This window comes from Cuculus canorus, chromosome 4 (genome assembly GCF_017976375.1).
Source record: "Cuculus canorus isolate bCucCan1 chromosome 4, bCucCan1.pri, whole genome shotgun sequence".
NCBI classification, from domain to species: Eukaryota; Metazoa; Chordata; class Aves; order Cuculiformes; family Cuculidae; genus Cuculus; species Cuculus canorus.
This window is the reverse complement of record NC_071404.1, coordinates 13,596,450-13,623,587: the sequence shown is the minus strand read 5'-3', so window position 1 is coordinate 13,623,587 and position 27,138 is coordinate 13,596,450. Positions and strand designations below refer to the sequence as shown.

General features: G+C 37.2%; 1 protein-coding gene across 3 annotated transcripts in view; it reads left to right on the top strand.

Moving 5' to 3' along the window:
* Window positions 1-27,138, top strand: part of KIAA0232 (KIAA0232 ortholog) — a 66,313-nt gene that overhangs the window by 27,953 nt on the left and 11,222 nt on the right. For all 3 annotated transcript variants that reach the window (XM_054064771.1, XM_054064772.1, XM_054064770.1), the window contains 4 exons: window positions 4,234-4,371; window positions 16,713-16,779; window positions 18,155-18,236; window positions 19,818-23,115. In XM_054064771.1, coding sequence (XP_053920746.1) covers window positions 4,234-4,371; window positions 16,713-16,779; window positions 18,155-18,236; window positions 19,818-23,115 — 3,585 coding nt within the window. The remainder of the gene's footprint in view (window positions 1-4,233; window positions 4,372-16,712; window positions 16,780-18,154; window positions 18,237-19,817; window positions 23,116-27,138) is intronic.

The window sequence follows — 27,138 nt, the reverse complement described above, 5'->3', positions numbered from 1 at the left end:
GATGTAGATTCTTACAGGGAGAGACTTTGTGTGTTATTATTATATATTTGAGAAATTATGACATTTAATGCTTCGTATTTTTTGTATGTTTTTGTTATTGGAACTTGCTTGTTGAAGCAACACTTTTTGGCTGTCCAGCGGTAACTCTTATAAGAGCAAGAAATGCCAGGCTGGTAATATGCTTGAATAGCAGCTGGTTTATGCTGAAATGTAAATGTTCCAAAAAATAGAGTTTTTAAAAATTTTCTCGTTCAGATTTTTTTTTAACTTGGTGTTTTCTTCTCTGAGAGAATGCAGATGCTTGCCCTGAAGTATAATATATAATTTCAAATAGAAATGTTGACCATATAGATAATTATGGCTATTCAGTACATTATCTGAAAACTTAATATACATTACATTTGTTCATCATCTTAGTGTGTATCTAATTCAATATATAGTGCATTTATGCAGGGAATGTCTTAGAGAACCAGTTTCCCTGAACTTACTTTAAGGAAAAGAAAAAAAATTTTTTTTTTTTTTTTTTTTAGAACACATTTTTCTGCTGATTTGATTTCCCCACTTTGGGAGCTTGTTGATCAGATTATTAAATCTGATTCCTTTCCTGTGTGTTTTGCTGATAAGGCATAGTTTAAGGTGTTTACTTACCTGAATAGAAGCTGGGACCTTGAGTCGTCTAGTGTTTCTGCTTCAGTGAACTTGACTCCAGCTTTTATGAAACATGGGTAGTTCCTGCAAGATTCTTGTAGTATGTTTTAACACTGCAAGATTCTTGTAGTATGTTTTAACACTGGTTTTCCGTTTATGTAGACAAGGAGCTTCAAACCAATTTGCTTTCAGTCACGTGGAAGTGTCATGTTTGTTCTCTTACTGGTAGCATATATTTCTCTATTGTCTTTGTAACGAATGAAAGTAAGAAGAATCACTACCAAACTTGGTTTTCTTTTGCTTCTCCAATTTCTTAGTAGAGTGAAGGGAAGCAGTGTAGTTGCTGCTTCTGCTTAGTGAGCAGGAAAAAACATTTAGAGATCTTTTCTTAAAATGTCCACCTGTATATTAATTCAGGATTTAATTAACCACTCCAAATACTGGATTTCTTGAGGTGGCATTAGCATGAGGAATACTGATATTTTCCCAACACTTCTTTAGGTACATTTATGGTTCCTAAGTTATTTGCGTCATGAAACATTGCTTCTTTTATAATAAAAAATCTCTCTAAAATTAAATTATCTTGTTACGTAGTTGGTAGGTACATTAGGTCTCTGAAGAAGAGATTTTTTAAATAACAGTTCAGATACTCAAACTTGAGTTTTTCCAAAGTACAGATGGCCTCAACTTCTTGTTATTTATTTAGTATTGGGTGGTCATCCCTTAAAAATTTAAGTAGTGTTAGTCTACTTTAAATATTAGAATTTTGTAAGCCAAATGTAAATTTTTCTTTTGTTTGCATGCACACTTTTCAAATCTGTAGGTTTGGGATGGTATTTCTTTAATGAAATTCAATGACTAGAGAACAGAATTGTCAAAAATCAAAGTTATGGCATAGCTCTTGCATTAAGATGAGCATTATCATATGGTCTCCAGTTCTGTTAGGAAACAAAGGTAAATGAAGGTATCGCGTACAGTCGCTGATGAGAACAGAACTGTTTGAAACCTCTGAATTGTCTTTTTAAAAATCAATTGAGTTATCACAAAATGAGAATTCCACTAGGCTTGTGTGTCACACCTCAAATTCTACAAACTCACTTCCTAGGGAATATGACATTTTCTTGTTTCTTAGCCATTCTATTGTAATGCTTGTTTCTTTTTTTAAGTTGATTCAGAGTGCTTCTGATAGATTATAACACAAGAATTAGACTAAGGATTTTTTTTCTTCACTGTTCTGAAGTGTTTGAAAAGTTTGGTGTTGTATTTGTGTGCGGAAAGTGCAAGGTCTTCAAATTTAGACTATATCCAATGCATATAAAATCTGGTGCTAAAAAATAGGCAAGATTGTCCAGGGGGTAAAAAAATCAAAACCTCAAGTTTTCAACAGTGTTGTGGTTTTTTTCCTATAAAGCTTAAAATGGTGTGAAGCACTGGCAGCCAGGTGTGTCTGAAAACTCTGTGTTCAGAAACACATTTTCTCTGTATTGTACAAAGAGGTAGAATGGAGGAGAGGAGTCTACCTGAGCTGTGTCCTCAGTCACTCCATCCTACGAGATGAGCCGTATTGTTCGCAGAGCACGTAAACAACATGCTTACTCTGAAAGAACGGATGACACCGCAATATGTGCAGCTCTGTATTGGGTACCTGAGAGAGAATTCCATTTAGCCACCCTTCCCTCATTTAAAAAAATCAGCTATTCTTTGCAGGGATTAAATTTTTAAAAATGGAAAAGTGTACAGGTTTGTTGTCAAGTGTCATATCTTTCAAATTATATGTGGAGAACTGAATGAAATGCTTTGTAGAATTCTGTGAGCACGAAGGTCGTTACTGTTGTGCTGACAGACTGCTGGCATGTATGGGTAGTAAAGCTGCCCTTGCAGAGGTTACCTTTACTGTACCAGTACCAAGTAAAGCTTTGGTGGCGTAGATAAAACAATGTAATTTAATAATAGCATTTCAGTAACGTTTTCCTGGTGTAGAACTTGCCTTAGTCAGCTTTCCACCTAAAAGCAGAATAAATTAAGTTAACCCAGCACACATTTGCTGGTGTGTCTGGATTTTCATTTTAAGTAATGTATTGCAAGTGGGTGTCTGTTTTTTCATTCATAATTGTGCCCATGTGGATGAGCAGGACAGGCTTTGGAAGTTGGGGATGGGGTAGGTGTTGGGAAAAGTTTGAGTGCTCTACAGCCTCCTTATTATGCATGAAGTTTACATGAACTATAAGCTTGGAAAAGACTTCTGAGTTTATTTTTAGAAAATGAAGTGTAGATGTGCACAGTTTATGGAACCTGCTTTCTGAGAATTGAGTTTTTCTTATTTTTTTCGATTCTATCTTTTGGTTAGTACTTCCAATAACAGGAAAGGCAACCTGTCCACATCCCTTATTTTAAATGAACTGCTGGCATCATGCACAAGTATAAGGAAAAATGGAGTCACTGCTAGCTGTTCATTCTTTCAGAACTAAATCCATTTCTCCAGTTTTGATGATCAAGAAAGACTTTATTGCTCCACTCCTTCCTGAAGGACTTGGACATGTAAAATGACGAATGGCAGCCATTTCAGTGGCTGCTTCTGAAGGTGACTGGTCCCTCTGCACCTCCTTTTTTCCCCCCATCCTATTTTTTGATTGCATGGAGACAACTAGTTTCACTGACAACATGTTTTGACTTCATTTTGAAGCCACGGGGAATTGGGAGTTGCTTTAAATGAGGGTAGGCCCTAGCCTGGAGTTCGTTAGACGCAGTAACAGATATGTTGAAAAGCATCAGGTGTTTGTGGATCTCTCTGTTGGAGATGATTCAGGCCGGCATATATAAAAGATGTTAAACATTATTTTCCTGGTAGCCAAATTATTTCTTTGAGATGAACATGGGAAATCGTGTTTATATGTGAATGGACAGAAAAGAATAAGCAAGTCTAATAACAAATTTTGTAAACTCTGAAAAGTGATGCAAAACAGATGCTACGCTTCTTCAGAAGATTACATATAGTACAATAGCATTTTTCTCCAATTTAATTGTTATTAATTAAATGTTCTTACATGTATGGGAACCCAGCCACCTGCCCCCCTCAGCATCTTATTTTCTTCTGAATTTAGATTCATTTTAAGATACGCTCTGCTATCTAGAGTCATAATGATGGTCATTGTGAGACTTAAGTTCAGGGCTTGGATTCTAACATTGCATTTTCTTCTTTTGGCTTATTTAACTTTCTCTTAAGTTTGATTCTAACTCTGAGCTACTTTTCATCTTTAGTATTTCAGAGATCAGTGAAACTGACGTATTCTGTGCAAATCACATTAATATATTCAACCATAAATTGGCTATAAAATAATATTTATGGATATGCATTGCAATTGAAAAATATTGCAGTGAAGTGTGAGTAGCCTCCATGTCCTGTGAAAAATATATGTGCATGTTTTCTGTAATCAAACTAATATTTAATGCAGCAAAAAGTGGGTATTAGTAGATAGGATAAGGTGGTTTTTATTTTGAGCAGTATGTTATTTGTGGTCCTGTTCTGCTATGGTACTGAAATATTAATGTATTTTAAATAATATAATTTCTTTATTTTGGTTTTAGGAGAATGACATCTTCCTGGGCTGGGAAAAGGGAGCTTACAAGAAATGGGGAAAGAGTAAGAAAAAGTGCTCTGATCTAACACTAGAGGAAATGAAAAAACAGGCGGCTGTCCAGTGTCTTCGCTCTGCTTCTGATGAAGTAAGTTGGGACTACTTAATAGATTCTTAAGACTTTCTGCCCTTCTTTGTGTTAGATATATTTAGCTTGTGATGCTTATCTTTTAATTTGTGGCTTCTTGAAATGCAAGTTCCCTGGTAGTTCTCTGAAAGTTCTTTAACTTTCTTCAGGAAATTATGAAATCTGTGTATGGCAGCAGGATTTCATAAAAGATTCTGTACTATGTAGTGTCATGCTTTCCTTTCTGAACAGCCCTTACCTGTTCATGTCAGGGACAGTTGCAATGCACCAGTTTGTGTTGAAATTACCACAAAGCTTTGCATAAAGATATTTCTTGAAATTCTAAATGTACTTTGTCTTGTTTGTGAGCAGCAAGGAATGAAATATTTGGGCAGAAAGCCATCTTAGTTTGTGCATGCTGTATGTGTAATCCAGAATTGCTAAATAAAATGCAATGTATAGTAGCAAATGTTCACTTTCCAGATTATATTATTGAGTGAAAGTGGAGTTGAAGTGCACTGACTGGAGGAGGTGAGGAGAGGTGAAGGTTAACAGGCTGAAGGAAGATGCCAGAGGCAGCAGATACCATGTAGCTCAATGGAAAAGTGGAGAAAGGGAGAGACTGCTGAAGGAAATCCTTAAAAAGAAATAGTAATCTGTAGCACAGGCCAGTGAAAGCAATCCAGGAGGATTTTTCAGGCAGCAGAAATGAGAAGGCGTATCCTTTAGAACTACTAATGCTCTGATCTGCCCCTACTGTAAGCAGAAACTCCTCCACCTGCCTAGTCACAGCTTGTGCTTGCGCAAACATTTGTGTGGTTGTGTGGAGAACTGGGTTGGGAGAGTGAATCAGTTTCCTGATATTAACCTGGCTGAGGTGGAGGAAATGTTAACCCAGAGAGGTATCCTGGTCAGATTTTTAGCACAGACACTTGTGCCAGCAAGAGTGGGGAGAAGTATGTGGCCAAGAATAATGGAGTGGGGTTGATGTTGATGTGTGTGGTTATTCCCACCACCACCACCTTCAACGACATTGCCATCATATACTGGCTTACTGTTTGTGAAGTTACTTCAGCATTTGTTTAGTTACTGTAGTGCTAATTGACTAACAGAGAGTTTTCTCAACTCTCAATTTCCCATTATTTGGTATCCTTATAAAATAACGCAGAATAGAATGTTATTGGTAATTTGCTCTCATAGTTAGGGAATATTGAGGTCAGCACTCTGACTACCATAAAAGTTATTTTAAATATGAAGCAAATACAGTAACAAGTAATGCAAAAAGTAATATCTTTCTTGAGGATGTAACTATCTTTATATATTTGTTTTCTGAACAACAAAAAGTAAGACTTTCATCCTTATTTAAACTTAAATACAATTTTATTTAAATAAATGAAATGGTTACAACATTTACCCTGTGTATTATCTCTGGAGAGAGTATACATACACACCTGTGTATACCAAAAAAAGACCCCAACAGGGAGACAATTAAATGCTGTAAGATTCTGCAACCTGACCTGTTTTAGGAAGATAAATCTGCAGGGGGTGAAAAGGTATTGAGGCTTAATAATAATTTTATGGGAAATAACAGACATCCAGATACCGTAGTTTTGATGTTGCATCTAATTACTTAAACCAGTAAAATACTGAGAAATTCCAGACAGTCTGCCTCCTGCCCCCTTAACAGTAATCAAAAGCTGTAAAACTGGGTGATCACTTCAAAAAGATGCTTGATGGGGAGCAGAAGTCATGAAATAGATTAAATGAAAATTGAATTAACCATCAACAGTTCTGTCAGTCTTTCATTTAAAGATTGAAATAAATATTTTGAGATCTTGTCTCTTGTGGATTTTCGTTTACATAGTATTCATTCTCAGGGAGTAATTCATTTGGCAGCTTAGTTTTGTTTGAATTGAATTTATTGTCTCTTCCTAAAAAGAAAAATGCTGTGAAACACTGGTCGAAGACAGAAGTCCGAGATTATAGACATAATTTTATGGTGCAGAAAACAAAGATTTGACTTAAAAAAGACTTCAGTTTGGTGGTTTTCTAAAACTTTTCCTGAGTTATGAAGTATGACAAGTTGAAGAAGCTGGAGTCTTTTGATTGTTCTGCATTACTGTCTTGCAGTGGCAAATCACATTGTGTACTAAATCCTGATTTTGACACCTACTATCTGGTATATGCAAGAATGCAGTTCATTAATTCATGTGTGTTCTGAGGTCAGTATTTTTTGTGTGATATGCATCCTGGTGCCTCAAGGTGTCTGTATTCATATGAATCTGTGGCTGCACATGCTCTCGATGCAGTCAGAAGCAGAGAAAATATAAGTATGTTGCAACTTGCCAGAAAATGAAGACAAAATGATGGTGACAATTTTTAAGACAATTATTTCTATGTAGCATTCGATTGCTATTCTTACTGAAGTACTGAAGTTGTTTTTTTTTTTTCCAAAACACTTGAATGGAGTATAGATAGCAGTTCAGAGTCATGCTGAAAAATTGTTCAAAAATTTAAAAAGCTCGTTAATTTTGTCTTTGAGTAGAGACAACAATTTTTGTCCTGCTGAATTGTAGAAGAACTTTTAAAATATTGGTTTGCAATGAAATGGCAAAGTAGGAGTATCCATTGTAATGAAATGTCAGGTAGTAAAAAACCCCAAACTATTTAGGAGTATTTATGTAATAGTCCTTTGATGGGAAAATAAGAATTGTATCCTCAAATTACTGCCTCAAATGTTAAGTGAAAACAGCTGTTTCTGTCAGAATCAGATGACTACTTTTGGTTAGTTTTGTTGTTTTCATTCCTGTTTAGTACACCTAAAGCCATCGGTTTGTTCATGTACGATTTCCAAGATGCGCTTTTTTTAAAAAAAAAGAAAGGGGGAAAAAAGAAAAAAAAGTCTCTTAATTCTGGAAGTCTGTAAATTACTTTGAATTGGAGTAGAGAAGCTTGTCAGTAACGAGACAGAAAGCAATATCTTTGAGACTCAAAGTTTAGTAAAAAGGTAAGAGTTTAGAAAGTTGGTGCCGAAACCCGGGATACTCGGTTGCTAAAGGACAGGGCGTCGCTCACCTTCACGAGCCGCGGTTCGTAAGTTGGAAACGAGGGCGAGGACAAGGGTATTTTAGACAGACGACAAAAAAAAAAAAAAAAAAAAGGGAATTGCTTCAAGTAACGAACGTAGTGTTTTTGCTAGCATGTTAAAGTCTCTGCCTGGTGCTAGAGGAGTAAAGATTACTAGAAAACAGATTGATCGTTTTTTAAATTTTGTGATATATGTGCATGTCTTGAGTGTTGTGTGTGTTCGGCGCCGTGTGTAATTTAAATATTCATACCATCACGCTGTTCTTATTGACCGGTCGTAAACAATATTGTATAAGTATATTAAGCTAGCTCTCAAAAGAGTGGTTCTATGTGTGTATGTGTGTGTGTGTTTAAAGCGCTTTAAACATTTGTAAGACTTGCAAATTGGGTTTTGGTTATATTGAGCCTCTGTTTTGATTAATCTTTAAAATGCAACTCTGAAACCTTTCAATCTCAAACGTCCACTAAGCCGGCAAACAGGTAGATTTACCTGGGACCTTTGAAGTGAAAGGCTACTTGCCACCAGAGCGGTAGTCCGTCTGTCGATTTAGGCGTCCCTGTGAGCTGGTCTCCGTCAGAAAGTCACCTATGTTGTATTTTTGCTAAATGGATACTGTCTGAGCAAGACTGGAATTAGGTTACTTGTTGAGACTGATACACATAAGACTTTTCAATGGGCATATTTTTAGTACTAATATTGCAGTTACTCATGTTGTCTCTCCATAGGTCGTAAATCTAAGCTTAATTATCTTTTAACTGACTAGTTTTCTGCTAAAAGTTGCATTGCTCAATAGAGAAGTGGGCTTTTGGCTGTGTTTTTGCAGTTCATTCACTGAATGCTTGTAGTGTTACATGTGAAATTCCACCCCAAGATGGTGCTAGAGTTTCAATTAAAGTAGTCAACATGTCTTGATTCTGCTGAACGGTATGAGGACATTTTAAGGATGAGCGAAGGAGACTAATCCATGTGTATGTTACTTTCTGCACTAATGAAATGAGATCTCCCAGGCCTTTTCTTTCTCTGCCTAGAGCGGACCACTTCACCTAAGCTGTTCTGCAGCACGTGTCAAGGCATTGCTGGTATCTAATGCTGCAGGATCTCTCAAGGAATGTCCTAAGGAGGTTCAGGCAATGGCTCTCAAAATCTGCCAACTGCTACATAAAACAGCGTACAACATTTTAAAGTAGTTAATCTTGGTTGATGGATTCCATAATCACTTTTGAAAGAGTGCTGCTCTAATAAGCTATTTGACAAAAGCAAACTGTACCTTCCATTCCACTGTTCTAAGAAGTTACTGCTTGGGGATAACACTGAAACATAATTGGTCAAACTTCATAACAGTAATTTCTTTGAAATAGCCAGGTGTGGGCATGCTGTTATTTGGAGCAGTGGCTTTGCTTACTTCAAATTATCAAGGGGAATGTCACCCTTCTGATATCTGTGTTATCACATGGGAGCACTTAGAGGAACAACTGTGGCTGTAGTGAACAATGTTGTTAACAATTTCAAATGGCAACCTAATTTTCAAATGTTACCTTGCTTTCAGCACAAATTTGAGATGTGCTAAAATAAGATTCTATTGAAAGTTTTATAGTATTTGTCATCTTTCTTACTCTCAGTGCAGAACTGTCACATTTGCCATGCAGTTCCTACAGTTCTGCACGTAAACCTTAATTGAAGAAATTAGCTCCTAATCAGGCGAGATTAATCAATTGGTTATGATTCCATGTTTGAGCATATTTTTGTTAGTGAGTTACTTTGGCTAACTGTTGTAGTCTCTGAGGGTTATAGTATCTGCATGCCAGTTAGACCAAGGCACTACTGCATCATCTGTCTTGTACTTGCAATAGTGATTTGCAAGAACTGAGTCAAAACAGACTTGTGGAACCTGTAGCACACAGACTCTTGTTTCTTTTTCTCCCTATGTAGCATGCCAGATTAACTGGATTATTTAAAGTTCTGTTTAGTCACTGATTTATTTCTGCAATTCTCTGCTGCTCTGATGTAAGCCGGTATTAATTGGGTAATACACTCTGACCACTACGCTAGGGATCAGGGAATCAATCAGTAAACCTTAGATGGTTGTTTAAGTGATTTGCTTTACGCATCTTAATATATCTAGAAATGACATGAACAAGAGATGCATAAAGAAAGTACTCAGTACTCTTTTTACTTCTTTTTAAAAAACAAGTGAAAAAAATTAGTCAAAAGCCTGTAAGGAGCATAACAAAGTGTCAAGATGAGCACTATTAATGTAAAGATAAAGAACAGCGCACAAATGAAGCAAGCTATGTAAAAGCCATCTTAAATCAGAAGGATGAAATGCTGAAATTGCTGTTGAAAATTTTGATTTTTTTTTTTTTTTAAAAAAAAAAAGAAGAAGTTAAGGTTCCAAAACAACTGTAACACTTGTTGAAGCATGTATCCTGGCTAGCTCAATAGTAATCATTTCTGTGTATCTGAGGATGGTTGTTCTGAATTTTTTACCAGGAAATGCCAAAACACTTCATAAACCTAGTGAATGTTCTTTCTTCTGGATTGTAACCAGTTGGCCTTGCTGTTTCTAGAATGCAGGGCATTTTTTGGGAAAGGATTTTAAAGTTTTTCAGGAGCTAAGAAGAATTCCAGACATATGTTTTGAAAAATAAAATCAGGCTAGGACTAGTGTCACTCAGCTGCGTCTGTAAGAAGGCACCATATGGTTGTATCATTTCCAACCAGTCATTGTTCTTCTATGATAATTTCATTTGTATTGATTGAAGATAATTTGTGTTGGTTCTGTATTATCAAATCCATTGGCTTCAAAAGGTTTCCTTCTTTCTCCGTTCATATACGAAGTAAGCTATGTGGTATTGAATTTGGCCAGCTGTATTAGCCTGTGTTTTATAACCGGGTACCATATAGAAAATTGGAGTGAATTTGCCTTGCCAAAGTAGTCATCACAGAATAAAATAATTAGAATAAATCAATTGCTTTTTCCTTATGACTTTGGCATTTAAACTCATGGTATCACATAGCTGATTCGTGAGGTTGCTGAAGCTAATACCCTGAGTATAATAGTAACTTTACTGGAAGCTGGAAAAAGTTTTAATTACTTAAATTTTTATATGATTTTTTTTCTTGCTATTAAAAAAGTGTTTAGCAACTGGAGAAGTTCTTTGTGGGAGCCTTAGTCTACACAGAAGTTGCTTTATTACATTTTTAGGGAATTTGTTCCTCTGTTTACGTCAAGGCAGCAAAAATAAATTAATGCTTATCTTGTATTTCTTGTATTTAAGTATCTCCCATAGTGTGGACTGTTTTGTCATGGAGGCTGAAAGTAGGTGTTTGGTTTGACTGGAAGTTATTTTGCCTAGCCTGTAGCACGTGCATGTCCTGGGGAGAAGGCTGCACAGTCTTCCACATACACAGGCATAGCTGTGACAATGCCAGAGAAGCCAGTTACAGAGCTCTCCACCTTGTGTTTCATCACAGAACAATATCATAAGATCATAATCTTCCTTAATGTAGAACAATCATTTTCACTCAAAATTTGGTGTCCATTGCAATTTCTATTATATGCAGAAGTAAACGCCACTGAATATAGCAAAGTACTTCTTAAGGAAATTTTAAGCGTCCTTTCTGCATTTTACTTTATGCAGAAAATAACTTTTCCATATTTGGTTGGTTCCTGTTTTAATGATAGATAAAAACATTTCAGCATACACAAGCTGAAGTACTCTGATTAAGTGAAATCTCACTGCAGCACTGCTTACAAGGATAGTAACTCTCCTATGACTTTGAAGTCAACATGTTTGTTTATAACTGATAAATAATAATCACAAAGAATAATTTCTAGAGAGGAATTATCCTTTCTTAGGGGGATAACTTTTATCTCAATGTATTCCTCTATGGGAGGGAGCTATAAGAGTTGTTTTAAATAAGAAGAGGTCAGATTAGCTGCTCTAGTAACCTACATTTAGAGATAGCATACTCATTTTAAGTTAATTGAGCTGGTAGCTGACCTTTTTTAATCTAGAATTAGTAAATAATGTGCTATTATATCTCTCTCTCTCTTAGAATGTGTGCTCTAAAGTGGAGAATTACAGCTCTGAAATCTGAGCCTGATCGTAGATATGTACTTTACCTTTCCTGATGCTGTTTTAATACAGAAGAGAGAACTGATAGTGTTGCAAGAAGGTTTTATCTCCTTGTTGGAGAGTTATTGCTCTTGTGTTGCTTGAGATTGCTTGGATTTTTATGACGCTAAGTTGGTTTGTCTGCTTGGAAATCAGTATTCTAAGGTTACACGTCTATGGAAGATTACTGGGTTACTGTAATCAAGCATTCGTGAGCCCCTAAAGAGAAGTTAATAGAATTTGGTTTTCTCACTGATCAAAAGTATTTTTTGAAAGTTGTAATGTATTCAAGTGAACAGATGAAGATGGAATTGTGTTCTCACTGCTGAAGGGTATAGTACAAATACATGTTTCTAAATATTTCTTAGTGTCATCCACCTTGGAGGAAAACCCCATGATGCAAACTGGAACCTTGTTTTATTCTTTTGAACTCTATCTGGATTGAAGACCTTAGGGAGGCTGCTGGTTTGGTGGATTGAATTATTTATTTGTTTATTGACATAGCGGTGATCTTGGGGTCAGGAATTTTTTTTTTTTAGTTCCTTTTTTAGTCTTCCTATCTTTTGAGAGTACTTTGTAATCAGATGAATTATGCTGTATCAGAATGTTAGGAAGTGAAAACCTAGACTTTTATCTAGCTCTCATCATCCTACAAAATACAGAAAAAGGTGTGTGGTTGCACTGAATCACATTTTGTGCCTTATTCAGTTCACATAGCTGATTCATATAGTACAGCTACCTAATCCTGCTCTTGGTGACAGGCTACCTGCCAAGAAAACAGTTCTGGTACACTGCAGCCAGAGTATCATCTCTGTCTGGGGAGTCCTGTGACTGTGAAATAATGATCTGAAACTATGAATATATTGATTTATTTTAATTTCTAGTTTGTTTGAACTTCTATTCTGTGAACAAAGTGTCTGTATTCTGCTCTAGCTAATCCTGGTTCAGCAGGGGTAGGGTTCTGACTAGGTGATCTCCAGAGGTTCTTTCCAACCTGAACAATTCTGTGCACCTAGGAAAGTAAAATGAGGATTTCTTATAAAAGTAGAAGCGAGAAAGCTCTCAAAAATCTACAGGCAAATGAGTGATGCTTTTGTCTTTTCAGAAAGCTTAAAGAGGAACAAGCAGCTTTCCTCCTACCTTACTGGCCTGAAATAACAAGCCCTATTTCGTAAATATTTACAGTATACAGTAGCTTCTAGAGGAAAGCTATTAACTTATGTAAGGCTAGAAGCAAAAAAAGACACACACCCCTAAATCCTAAACCAAAACAACACACACCCAACACCCTCCAACAACCCTTCCCTTTGAGATGTGTAATCTGGTAGAATTTTTCTTTTTCTGTGTATGTATTTATGGTACATCAGATGTGGCAAAGTCACTATAAATACTAGGTATCACAACTTAATTTTCCTTTTTTTTTGTCCAGAATTTTTGGCTGTTGTGTATGTGCAGATCTGCAGAAGAAAATATACCTTTACATGGCATTTTTTGTTTGGAGGTAACAGAGACGTAACTAGACATCATCAGTACTACGTAGTGGGAAGGGCTAAAAGCTCAGTGAAGATGAAAAAATTTGCTGACTGATGCTGTCCTCAATTCTATAGAATAACTGTATGAAGTAATAGTGGTATTTATAAAGTCCAATAGTGGACTTTTGCAATCAAATTCAGGAAAGACTTGTTAAATCTCCTGACAGTGATTGCTTATGCTTGTTTGTGATGTTCAGGAGTAACCTACTAACAGAAATGAATGTCAACAAGAATTGAAGTGATTCATCAAGAATCTGAGAGAAGCCAGTGTTTCACAGCTTCTTAGTAAAAACTCAGAAACGTAGAAGCCAGTGCCCACTGTTTACATAGACAACTGGTTTTGGTGCATTTGAATTTGATGTACATATTATTGTGTTCACAATTAATTAAACTGATTATTTTAATCTAATAAAAATATTTGAGAAGTAACTACATTTCTACATTTAATATCTCCTGGGAACATTTTCTGCTGCTACTCAGGGGTGTGAACATATGTACAAAAGCAACAGAATTGCTTTAAGCTAATGGGTTACTGCTTGTCATCTCCGACTCCTGTATTTTCAAAGTAGAGAGTGTTAGAGGGATCTTTGATGTATGATTTGGCATTACACATACATATGTGCATGGAGGGGAGGCACAAAAAAACAAGCCGTAAACCAAAACCCAAACAAACAGAACACCAGCATTTTTACATATACGTATAAATTGGAGTGAGCTTTGGGGTTTTTTTAATTGCTCTTATTGTCCGTTGCGCAGAATTAGATTAATTACATTAATTTGACCCTGTACAGAGTTGTGTTTGTTAGTAAGACACTGGCTATTACAGGCCTGTAACTCCAGTGGTCAGACTCACTGCTGTTGTTCACAGTGGGTGAGTTCAGAAGCTTAATTTATCTGTTAGTAGGGTCACTCGTATGCCAGTAATGTAATACCTATCCTTTATGTAATCCTTCCCTTGCTTCAGCCGCTTGCTGAAGAGCCAAAAAGGACAACTCTTGGTGGAACTGGATGCCACCTAAAGGAGGGGCAGGAAACAGAAATGTGTTGGAAACAGTAGAATGGTATAATATGTTTGGTGTGGAGGAAGTTGTTGTGCAAAATGAAAAATATGAATTAAATAAAAGATGTGTGCCCTTTGTAGTTTGAGAGAAAAGGTTAGTAGAAATCTGGGTCAGTAGTTTAAATAATCAAACAGATAATCACAAGATTTAAACCTTTCACACTGGAATCACAAAGCAATCATAATTAGGTACTAAGACTTTCATGTTGAAAATGTTTTTAAGGTGCTCAACTATTTATACTATTTGGGGACTGTCTTTAAATTGGAACATAAGCAAAGCATCTAAGACAGATCACCTAATTTTGTTAACTGATTTGTCCTATTGAACCAAGCCAGTGCCTGAAGTATCTTGCTTTCATGCAGTGGGGTTGCTGTAAACTACAATGCATTAACTTTAACAATTAAAAAAGACGATAACTACATCTCGTATTTGGAGAACACCAGTGTGATATATGAAATAATTGCATAGATGAATAATTCATTACATTAAGTCTGCAGCTTGGTTTGTATACTGCAGGAAGAGGTTGAGCAAGTGGTCTCTGGAGGCTTGATTCTGCGAGTGGCTTTCCCCCACCCTTTTTTTTTTTACTGCTAATGCTAGCTGCATCAGCGCGAGCTCATGCAGGGCAGCGGGGTCGCGCCGTGTCAGCTGACTCAAGGATTGGTTTCATGGTACAGGAGGAATGAAGCGTTTGATTCCTAAAGTTTTTCACTTCTTCGGTGTAATGGTGAGCGTATTGATGCCAATTTGGGGTATTTTTTTTTTAATGTTATATTATAATGGATTTCAGGAAGTGAATTTATATTCCTGAGTTTTTGAGTATTTGCTACAGGTGTCTGTTCGGTTAGACAGTTCGGAGAGCTAAGCAAAAACAAGGCCAGCTCCTCCTCTGTTGCCCTTTCGGGGGGAGGAGGGAGGGAATCAGTAGTGGTATAGGCATAAAGCGACAATTATTACAACTACATAGGTTTGTCCATATTACTGTGGTACTTGGCTCTTTCTAAACAATTTCATTTCTGTTGGTGTATTTAGTGATATAGAAGATGTCTTCTAAAGTTTAATATTGCTAAGTCATCCTCAGTTAAGTATGTAGCATAAAGGTTTATATTTAGCACTTTAGTGCAGCAATGCAGTTAGGAATAGAAAATTGCTTTCTCACTTGACTGCAAATAATTAAAATTTTCAAGTTAGCATATAAGTCGTTGCTTCAGTAAATGATTTTTCAAATGTGTGTTTCTGACAGAGAATTAGACAAGCTAGTTTCACTGTATAATTTAGTATTTCCTTTTCCATAGTACTTTCTTGTGCTTTAACAGCATATATTCACATTTCACAGCAATTTCTAGCCAGTAATTGGGAGAGAGGGGATACTCTTAGATCTTGGAAAAATGAAATCTTTATACTGCCATGGTGACACAGCAAATTAAACTTGTTTTTATGCTTTTCTGTAACTTGATATTTGATCTGCATTACCTTTGGAGAGAATGCATATTCTGTGGTTGTACATGGCGTACACACAAGTTCATGTCAAATTGTAGGTTTGTTTAAGCCTTGGTCTCCAGGCATGATGGGGATGAGGTGCTGGAGCTGATACTGAGAGAACTCTGTATAGGATACAAAAAGCTGCAGGGTTTCCCCTTGTTGCCATTATCTGCTGTAGGGTCATGTGCAAGAGACTTCTGCATCCTCCTCACTCCTCACTTGTTTTTGATGGTTGCATTTTGCTGTGATCCCACCTTTCTGTTTGCAGTTATGGGAAGCACAAAGCTTTATTTCCAAACATGATCCCTGAGCATTGAAATTATGAGAACGCTAGTATCTACACAGGGTTTTCTCCTATGGGCCAGTTGGTAGTATGTTTGTGTGTGTGTGTCTGTTTCAGCATTTTGATGTCCTGGTGCTGCTGTTTTATCTACAACTACTCACAAGTCTAGGCATAGAGTAAAAGCAGAAAATACATACGAGAATAACATTGGAGTGGGGTTTAAAAGGAAGCTTGAGAGTGTAGAAGGTTTATGTGGGGGAATAAAGGAAGAAAATTGAGGCTTACAGGGAAGATGAATAAGGTGTTTATTTTTCCCTCTGCTCTCCTGAGCAAACAACACAATGTTTAAAAAGAGAACAAACTGGGCATTGTAAACTGGCAAATCTGTGGGATAAGTTTTGCATAAAGATGCTGTGGAAGCTGCTCCTCTCTGTCCCTGCCACTTACACGTATATGTCTTTATACTGCTCTTTACACTTTAACTCTTGATTTTCTGTATCCTTTTAACAGTCCTGGTCTCACAGGTATAAATTGTGCAAAAAAAGGGGTCAGGCGTAGCTTTTTAAAATACGTCTTCGTGATCTTCAATTTCTATCCTGAGACTCTGGGCTAAATCCAAAGTGTTAGTGCAGTTGATGTGAGTGCAGTTTGCAAAACCTTGGGTATAAAATAATTCAACAATGTCTCCTACGATGTTTACTGTATTTACATCTTTTTATAAAATTAATATTCTTTTCATAAAGTTATGTTTTCATTTTTTCCCTTCTCCCCCTGCCCTGTGGTTTTGTCCTTGTGCAGAGCTCTGGGATTGAAACGCTAGTGGAGGAGCTTTGCTCCAGACTGAAAGACCTTCAGAGTAAGCAAGGTGAGGAACAAATCTTTAAACTGAGGCTGGGTATTGTAACTATCATCTGTGTAACTTTCTGAGAGGTGGGGGCGGGAAGGCAGGCTGTTAAGTCAGTAGCTTTTGATACAGGCCATGCAGTGCTTAAATACATTTGCATAATTTCATTCAAATAATTTAAACACTTCTATACTTGTGTGCTTTGTTTACCTAAGAAATAGCCGTTCACAAATGGAGTTCTCCAGAAAAGCTGTAACTGTTTATATCCAGCAATGCTGGTTTTGCTAGTAAATATTCCATTTTCAGTATACTCACTTACCACCAAAATAAATAAAAATAAAGTAGGCTTTTCATTTTGTGTATTTAAACTTGCAAACAGTAGATTGGCCTCAAAGCTGTCATACACCACCTATTCTGTGGAAGGCATCCATGTAACCATCACAGAGAGGTGTGCTTAAAGTTTCCAGGCTTTAGAGGAGTGATAATGAGGACTTTATGTTTTCAAGCTTAGGGCAGTGAACGCAATATGAAATTGTGGTGTCTTCATGGCACATAATGTTTCTTCAGGTGCACAGCAGCTGTCTTTGACACTTATAGTATATAAGTCAGTATGCTTATTGTGTAGTATGAATAGCAATAAGTAAGGGATAAATATTTGTCTGCTTAAAGCATTATTTTAGCTGTTTTCCATTCCCCTTTTCTGGTTTTAAACAGTAATTACTAGTCAGCTCTTAGTATTTCATAGTCCTGTGCTGTGACAGTTTCTTACTGAGCCAAGGTGATGTTGACCATTTATTTTGAAAAAAAAGTAAAATTAGTGTATAACTCGCAGAATTTGTTTTGTTATTTTACAGATTTTAATATAAAGAAATAGAAATCTCTAGAATCACCTCTCACGTAGGAAATATGCCTTTACTTCCACCCAAAGTGCAGCAACTAGTGCCAGGGTACTTCTGTTTAGTGAAATACATGAGAAGTTAAATGCAACCATTCATAAAAATATTTAGTTAAATAGTGGATTTTTTTTTTAAAAAAAATTATATATGTAACAACTCAAGAAGGAGATAATGATTTGGGGATGAAATAACTAACCATTCAATAAGTCTCCTGGTGGGGGCATTGCTGACTGTGGAGTTGTCTGCAGCTGCTGGCCAGTTGTTTGGTGCAATTTGCAAGGCTTAACAAGATAACTGTGGAAAACTTGAATCTTGGATGTTAACTTGTAATTTCATTATGTTTAATAACCAGACTATAAGTTGTTGTGTTACTTAGTGTTTTATGGAAATTTACTACAATTACAGGTATACATTGTGGTACTTTATGTTAAATGCTGTTATAAAATAGGTTGGTGTTTTGAACTTTTCTGTTAAGCATTTGGAATTTTCTTCCAAAACAGAGGAGAAGATTCACAAAAAGTTAGAAGGCTCTTTGTCTCCTGAGACTGATCTATCTCCCACAGCCAAGGATCAAGTAGAAATGTATGCTGCTATTATTATTGTTATTATTATTATTATTATTGATGCTTTTCTCTTTTCTCCTTTTACTCCCATGTTTTAATACAGTGAAGTTAACTTAGTGGGAAATCTGGAGTTTTGTGGGTATTAAGAAATACCTTTTTTTCCTGCAATCTTCTTTTGTTCATCTTCTGTATTTAAATAGTAAGGAGTATTTGGTAGCATGGGCTACTTTTAATTTCTGGCAAAGTCCTGACTGCTTTCTTTGACTACATACAGAACTCAAACCGTACTGTATTTTACTTTCATTAAGAACAAGTCAACTAAACAAATTAAAAGCCTTTAAAACATAGTTAATAGACATGTTAGGCTTGCAGGGAGAGAATCAGATTCCTGGGTTCCTAGAATCATAGAATGGTTTGGGCAGGAAGAGACCTTTAAAGGTCACCTAGTTCCAACCCCCCTGCAGTGAGGAGACACATCTTCCACTGGATCATGTTGCTCAGAACTCTGTCCAACCTGACCTTGAATGTTACCAGGGATGGGTCATCCGCAATTTCTCTGGGCAACCTGTTCCAGAGTTTCACTACCCTTGTCATATTTCTTACTCGTATCTCCTCTAAATCTACCCTCTTTTACTTTAGAACCATCTCCCCTTGCCCTAGTGTGTTCTGAATTCTGTTTTCTGTTATACATATGGGAAACTGAAACTTTCTTAATCTTGAAACTCTTAATAATCAAAGCAGTCCACTAGTTACTAAGTACCTGAATCCAGTGTTGCTGAAATACCCAGGACTTTTTTGGCTGCTTTTGTATCTCTCAATAATAACCATTTTTAGCAACAGTCTAGTACAAGTATTGCTAAATGGGAGACACTTCTTCAAGGAAGTCATTGCTCTAATGTGCGTTCGAGTTAACTGTCTTCTGAATGTTTTTTTTAATAGATTTTCACTGAAATATATGTGATTCAGTATAAATCTCTTTACTGTCAAAACCATACTACTGTAAACATTGCAGAAAACAGTGCTTTAATTTTGTCCCTGTTGCACAAAGCTGTTAAGCATCTTAAACTACTCAAGAGCTAATCTTTTTTGCAATAGCTTTTTCTTAAAAACTGGATGATCAAACTGTGTAGAACTTAGTGTATCATTTCACAAAGGAGAATTTAAAAAAATGAAATTCAGGACTGGACTGTCTTAAATTCAGGACTTACTCATACTCTAAATGTTTAAGAAGACTTTAGTGAATTGCTGCGTTATCTTATAAATCTGGAGTCAGGCTTTCTCTATTCTAAGCATCCACAGTTTCTGTCTGCAGTGAAGTTTAGTACTCCCTAAAAATTGGATTGGTTTACTTGGGAGTGTAATTTTAAATACAGATTAATAGAAGCACTTTTAAAGCTTATCTTGATCTTCAGTTTGTTATCATTCAAATAAACAGTGCAGTGAGTGGCACGTGCATGTGTAGAATGAACTAGATTTTTTTGGCAATTAGATTGTCAAAAGTGTTTTGGCAATTAGATTGTCAAAGTGTTTTGATACTTTTCTAATCTTAATGACCCTCAAGTTCTACAGTCTGAATATCCCCATTTTGTTGTCCTTTCAGGTACTACGAAGCATTTCCTCCTCTTTCTGAAAAGCCAGTTTGCCTGCAGGAAATTATGACTGTATGGAATAAATCCAAAGTATGCTCTTACTCTAGCTCCTCATCTTCATCCACCGTTCCACCAACTAGCACGGATACATCTTCTCCAAAGGACTGCAATAGTGAAAGTGAAGTAACTAAAGACAGAAGTAATAAAGTATCTCCCACTGTACAGGAAAGAACCCAGCAGAAGAAAAGCAAAAATGAGAAAGAAAACAAGTTCAGTAACAACACTGTTGAAGAGAAGGCTGTTTTGTACAAAAAGCAAGTTCGCCATAAATCTGAGGGAAAGATGCGTCCTCGCTCCTGGTCATCTGGATCCAGTGAGGCTGGATCAAGTTCTAGTGGTAATCAAGGTGAATATAAGGCATCAATGAAATGTATTAAAGTAAGACACAAAACAAGAGAGGTTCGAAATAAAAAAGGGCGTAATGGGCAAAGCAGGCTTTCAGTGAAATGTGGTGAAAAGGCTGATAGAAAAGTCCACAGCGGAAGCAGTAGCAGCAGCAGCAGCGGGTCCATCAAACAGCTGTGCAAAAGAGGTAAAAGGCCATTAAAAGAAATTGGAAGAAAAGAAGCTGGTGGTAACGATGGAAAAGATTTGTATTTAGACAGCAGAAATGAAAAGGAATATAAAGAAGAACCTTTGTGGTATACTGAGCCGATTACAGAGTACTTTGTTCCTCTTAGCAGAAAAAGCAAGCTGGAGACTACATACCGCAACAGAGAAGATATATGTGGTGTAACACCAGAGGCTGTAGAGGAGTTGTCTGAATCAGTGCATGGTCTTTGTATTAGCAACAATAATATTCATAAAACATACCTCGCAGCAGGTACTTTCATCGATGGTCACTTTGTAGAAATGCCTGCAGTTCTAAATGAGGATATTGACCTCGCTGGGACCTCAATATGTTCTCAACCAGAGGACGACAAATATTTAGATGATGTTCATCTCTCAGAACTAACACACTTCTATGAAGTGGATATTGATCAATCCATGTTGGATCCTGGTGCCTCAGATACGATGCAAGGGGAGAGTCGGATTTTAAATATGATTCGACAAAAGAGTAAAGAAAAAACTGATTTTGAGGCAGAATGTTGCATAGTGTTAGATGGAATGGAGTTGCAAGGGGAAAGTGCAATATGGACAGATTCAACCAGCTCTGTTGGTGCTGAAGGGTGGTTCTTACAAGACCTTAGTAACTTAGCTCAATTTTGGGAGTGCTGTTCATCTTCTAGTTCTGGTGATGCAGATGGGGAAAGTTTTGGAGGAGATTCTCCAATCAGATTCTCCCCCATCTTAGACAGCACAATGCTTAATTCACACATGCTTGCTGGCAATCAAGAGCTCTTTTCAGATATTAATGAAGGGTCTGGTATAAACTCTTGTTTTTCAGTGTTTGAAGTGCAATGCAGTAACTCTGTTTTACCATTTTCTTTTGAAACACTCAACTTAGGAAATGAAAATGCAGATTCTAGTAGCACTGCTAATATTCTTGGGAAAACACAGTCTAGATTGCTCATATGGACCAAAAATAGTGCCTTTGATGAAAATGAACACTGTTCCAATCTTTCAACAAGAACCTGTAGCCCATGGTCACACTCGGAAGAAACACGTTCAGACAATGAGACTTTAAATATTCCATATGAAGAATCCACACAGTTTAATGCAGAAGATATTAATTATGTAGTTCCTAGAGTGTCTTCAAGTTATGTAGATGAAGAAATTATAGATTTTTTGCCAGAAGAAACTTGCCAGCAACAAGCTAGAACTTTAGGAGAAATGCCTGCTTTGATTTTCAAAAAAAAATCTAAGCTAGAATCTGTCTGTGGTATTCAGTTAGAACAAAAAGCAGAAAGTAAAGACTATGAAACTACACAAGGTTGTAGTGAAAGCAGTCCACATGGAGATGGCTACAGCTCAGGGGTTATTAAAGATATTTGGACAAATATGACAGACAGAAATTCTGCGGTGATGGTAGAAATAGAAGGAATAGAAGATGAATTGTTTTCAACTGATGTAAATAACTATTGCTGCTGTTTGGATACAGAAGCAAAAGTTGAAACCCTCCAGGAGCCAAATAAAGCAGTGCAGAGATCGGAGTATCATCTTTGGGAAGGTCAAAAGGAGAATTTAGAGAAGAGAGCCTTTGTCGCAAATGACTTATCAAAAGTAGATGGTGGTGACTATACTACACCATCGAAACCCTGGGATGTTAATCAGGATAAAGAAAACTCATTTATCCTTGGTGGTGTATATGGGGAGCTCAAAACATTTAACAGTGATGGCGAGTGGGCAGTGGTGCCACCTAGTCACTCAAAAGGGAGCTTGTTACAATGTGCAGCTTCTGATGTAGTGACAATAGCTGGTACAGATGTTTTTATGACTCCGGGGAATAGTTTTGCCCCTGGTCATAGGCAATTATGGAGGCCGTTTGTATCATTTGAACAGAATGAGCAATCAAAGAGTGGAGATAATGGATTAAATAAGGGGTTTTCTTTTATCTTCCATGAAGACTTACTGGGAGCTTGTGGTAACTTTCAAGTTGAAGAACCAGGGCTTGAATACTCATTCTCTTCCTTTGACCTGAACAATCCATTTTCACAAGTTCTTCATGTAGAGTGTTCGTTTGAGCCAGAAGGAATTGCATCTTTCAGCCCTAGTTTTAAACCTAAGTCAATTCTGTGCTCTGATTCAGACAGTGAGGTTTTACACCCCAGGATATGTGGTGTTGATCGAACGCAGTACAGGGCTATACGGATTTCTCCAAGGACTCACTTTCGCCCGATTTCTGCATCTGAACTTTCTCCAGGTGGTGGAAGTGAATCAGAATTTGAATCAGAAAAAGATGAGGGAGGTATTGCTGTCCCTTCTCAAGTAGATGTATTTGAGGATCCACAAGCAGATCTCAAACCTCTGGAAGAAGATGCAGAAAAAGAAGGGCATTATTATGGAAAATCAGAGCTTGAATCTGGAAAATTCCTTCCCAGATTAAAAAAGTCTGGAATGGAGAAGAGTGCACAAACATCATTGGATTCCCAAGAAGAGTCGTCTGGGATGTTGCCAGTAGTAAACCAAGATCCCTGTTTAGAATGCAGTATGAAAGAATCTGTAGATGGAAGGGCAGTGGAGAGCTCTAAAGTAAACTGCAGAATAGTGGAACCGCATGAGGAGACTGGCAGGTTTTGCAGTTGTAAAGCAGGGTGCCATTTCCCCGCGTACGAGGATAATCCTGTTTCTTCAGGAGAGCTTGAAGAGGTATGTGGATATATAAAATTATGGAATTTGCAGCTGGTAGCTGATAACCAACAAGATTTCATGTGACAGTTCAATTTAAACGTTTGTAATTGTATAATTCTCTAGAAAATTAGTTTTGTAGAGACACTGGAGGTTTCATCAGAACATAAGGTATAGCTTTTTTACTGTAAGGGTAACCTAGCTCTGCCACAGGTTGCCCAGGGTGGTTGTAGAGTATCCATCCTTGGAGATACTCAAAAGACATCTGGATGTGTTCCTGGGCAACCGGCTGTAGGTGACCCAGCTTGAGCAGGGGGAGTTGGACATGATGATCTCCAGAGTTCCCTTTGAACCTCAGTCAGTCTGTGATTCTGTGAAAAATTTCCAGCACTATGGTGTCATCTTGCATACCCTTAGAAATACATGCATGTGTGCACTCATGTGACTTTAAAATCTGCTTACCGTAGTTTTTAGGTTGTCTTATTTACATATAAAACGTTAAAACGTGCATAAAGCTTTAGTACAGTGAGGCATTGCTGATTTTAATTCAAACCTGTTTTAAAATTTTGAAGAGGAAGATCTGAAGTCAGTCTTTGCAATGTGAATTATAGTTATTTTCAAGTAGAACAGCTTGAATTAATGGAGGTAAACTTCAGGAAAGAAAGGTTTGTAGAAAGGCTTAATTGTTTGGAAACTAAAATGTTCTTTTGTCAACCTAGACACAGAAAGCAATAAAATGTGGATGCAAATATTAATCATTACCACAGTACTATAAGGAGGCTAACTATAACTATGGTTAAACTCAGTTTTCTTTCAGGTCATTGTAGCCTTAGGTTAAGTAATGATCAAAAACAAAAATCCTTTTGAGCCTAAAATATGCAAGTTCTTCTCACTGTGAGCTCCCTCTGCTCTTGAGAAGAAATATTTGACCAGGAAAATGAAGGTCCTTGTTGACCTCCTCTGGACACATTCAAAGATAGTGAAAGGGCTGGAAGGAATGTCCTGCAAAGAGCAGCTAAAGACTTTGGGCTTGTCTGGTTTGGAGGAAGGGAGGCTGAGGGCAACGTCGCTGCTCTCTACAGCTTCCTGAGGAGGGGTAGTGGAGAAGGAGGTGCTGAGCTCTTCTCCCTGATATCAGGTGATAGAACATGTGGGAATGGTTCAAAGCTGCCAGTGGAGGTTTCAGGTGGACATCGGGAATCATTTCTTTGCCCAGAGGGTGGTGAAACACTGGAGTAGGCTTCCTGGGGAGGTGGTTGAGGCCCCAAGCCTGTCTGTTTTAGAGGCATTTGGACAATGCCCTTAACAACATGCTTTAGCTTTTGGCCAGCCCTGAAATGGTCACACAGTTGGATTAGGTAATCGCTGCAGGTCCCTTCCAACGGAAATATTCTGTCCTGTTCTGTTGTGCAGCCAGCTCAGAGATGCTGTGTGGATAGTTAAATTGCATCTTGCTTTTTCTTTTCCTCCTCAGCCTCCTCTTCCATGTACTCAGAAGTTGTAGTATTTATCTGAGGATGTAATTGAAGAGTTGCATCCAGCCAATGTTGTCTGATTGTGTACTCCTCAATTACAAGTTGAAATGCTATTTCATGTATGGGAAACCTAACCTTTTTAGTGGACAAAATCAGAGTTCCTTATTTGTTTCTCCTCTGCTTTAAATTAATTGCAATTGCAGTTTCTTTTCACAGTGTCAGAAAGTTGATGTCTGCTGCTTGCACAGAGAATAAAATTTGTTGCTTTTCCAGACCCTTTCTAGGCATCTTGGTTCCTGCTGCTCTATTAAGTTAACAGTCATGAAGTGGCTTAATATCTTTTGCTGGAGTGTAGAAAGTTTCTGGTTTGTGAAGCCTTGTAAAAAGACTCACCAAGAAAATTAATAAACTTAGAGTCTAAGTCAGAACAGATTCTGGAATTACCTTTTACCAGGAGTAAGCAAAATCTGCTTCAATTTGCAGTAAGACATAATGAATGAACAAGTGGTATAGTACATTTACTTGTGATGAGAAGAGTCTAAAGGTCCTTCCAGCACTTTGCAGATCTCCTTTCTGGATGCTTAGTGCTCCATGAAGATATTTATTCTCATCTTTGCTTCAACCACTTACCCATTCAAGAAAGGAGTAAGCGTCTGGTGTAAAGATAAGTTTGCAGCGTTTCCATAGTTTATGGTATTATTGAGGACTGGAAAAAAATTTTGGTACTGAATAGTGCTCAGAAAGCTCTGATATGTTATTTTCTATAAGTTCCATAGTACAAGAGGAAAACTAAATGCTTCCCTTGCTCAGGTCACATGATGTAGGCATTTCATAGCTTCAAAATTATAAGCCACTAAGAAGTACAAAGGGCCAACAACTGTCTCGGCAGTCTAGACTCCAATTTGGTTTACAATTAAGCTCTTCCTAGGGAGTTTGAAGAGCTTGATGGCAACCCTAACTCAGAAGGACTGGGTTAACTAGCCCTCCTGTATCTAGTGTGTCTCAAGAATGTGTACACACTGGGCTTTTCTAAGAGCCATTAGTGTGCATCTGAAGATAACAGCCTTTTGGCTTGAGAAAATTCATCTAAATTTGTTATTGTAGTTAAGTTTATGTGTAAAAGTAGTGGGGTTTTTAATCATTTAAACAGTTTTAATATGTTTGTTATGAAGTCAACTTCAGTCAGTCAAGATGATGGCTGTTGTGTGCAGGAAGGGTGCAAATGTCACGCAAGTATGTTTTCTGTGTGTGAACTTTTTTCTTTTCAATACTACTTATTTTCACCAGCATTAAGCAAAATCAATATAAAATACCTAGAAATAGAATGATTTTGGAGAATCATTCTTGCTGGACACCCCACACATACGTGCATAGGAAAAAGTTTTAACTTGAGCAGAGGCCATGGAATTGGCTAATTAGCATAGATCATTATTCACAAAGGATATTTTATTTTTTTATGAAACTTCTGTGTTTCCTTTCACTGACTTAAGATAAAAATTAAGGTTATTGTTTAACTTGCTGTTACCGATCATGAAGTTTGGGTTGTGTTCTGTGTCCTATATTCTTGCATAAATAGTGGAGTGGAAATACTAATGTAGACCACAGTGTAATAGCAAAACATTCTGTTTTACATCACATAAACTTGAATTGTACATGCTGTGCTAACACGTATCTTTGAATATCTCCTATTTATAAGACTGTAAGAGAATCTGGTTCAATTTCCTCCCTCTTACTCTTCTATATTAGAGCAGTTCTTTTAGTCTTGTCATGTATTTTGCAGAGAAATTTGCTGTTAGCTCCTGCGGAAGTTCTTCAGCAATGAATGATAATCACACCTAACCTTAAGATTATGAGAAGAAACAACTCCGAGCAATATACCTTACAACAAACCAAAACCTCCCACTGCCCCCAAACAACAACAAAACTCCACAAAAAAATACCTGCTGAAGTACAGTCCTTTTTTCTTCAAAGTAAATGCTCTTGCCATTTAGCTGTGGAGTCATAGTTATGTACAGTATCTGGTCCAGCTAACGATCTGTGAATATAACAGCGCTGAATCTCTAATCAACAGATTTTATATGGGCGCTGATCTAGCGGGTATGTCCTGAGTATGCTTCTACTATTGAGTCTTTGACATATCTGTGGGACTAAAGGGACCTCTAGGTTTTGTTGGGATCAGCACCAAACTTTTGATGTCTGAACATGCCTAGGACAATGCATGTGGGGATGAGGAAACTTTACTGGCAAAAATCTTAAATGTGGATGAATCTCATGACTGAATTAGCCTGTTAGATTTGGTGAGGTACTTTGCTTGAGTAATGCAAAGGAAGTGTATAACTCCTTTAGGAAGAGCTGGCAGTACAGGAATGGAGGGAGGAGGGGTGCCCTGTATACATTGCTATTGAGGTCAGTAGTGCAGGAGACAAGTTGCCATAAACCTAGGTGTTGGTAAAAAGGAGACAAAATTCAGAGGGGTCTGTTTTATGTCTTAAAATCAGGATAATCAAGTGGGAGAAACTTTCAAGAGCACTTAGTTGTCTACATACAAAGCAAAGGACTCCATTGTAAA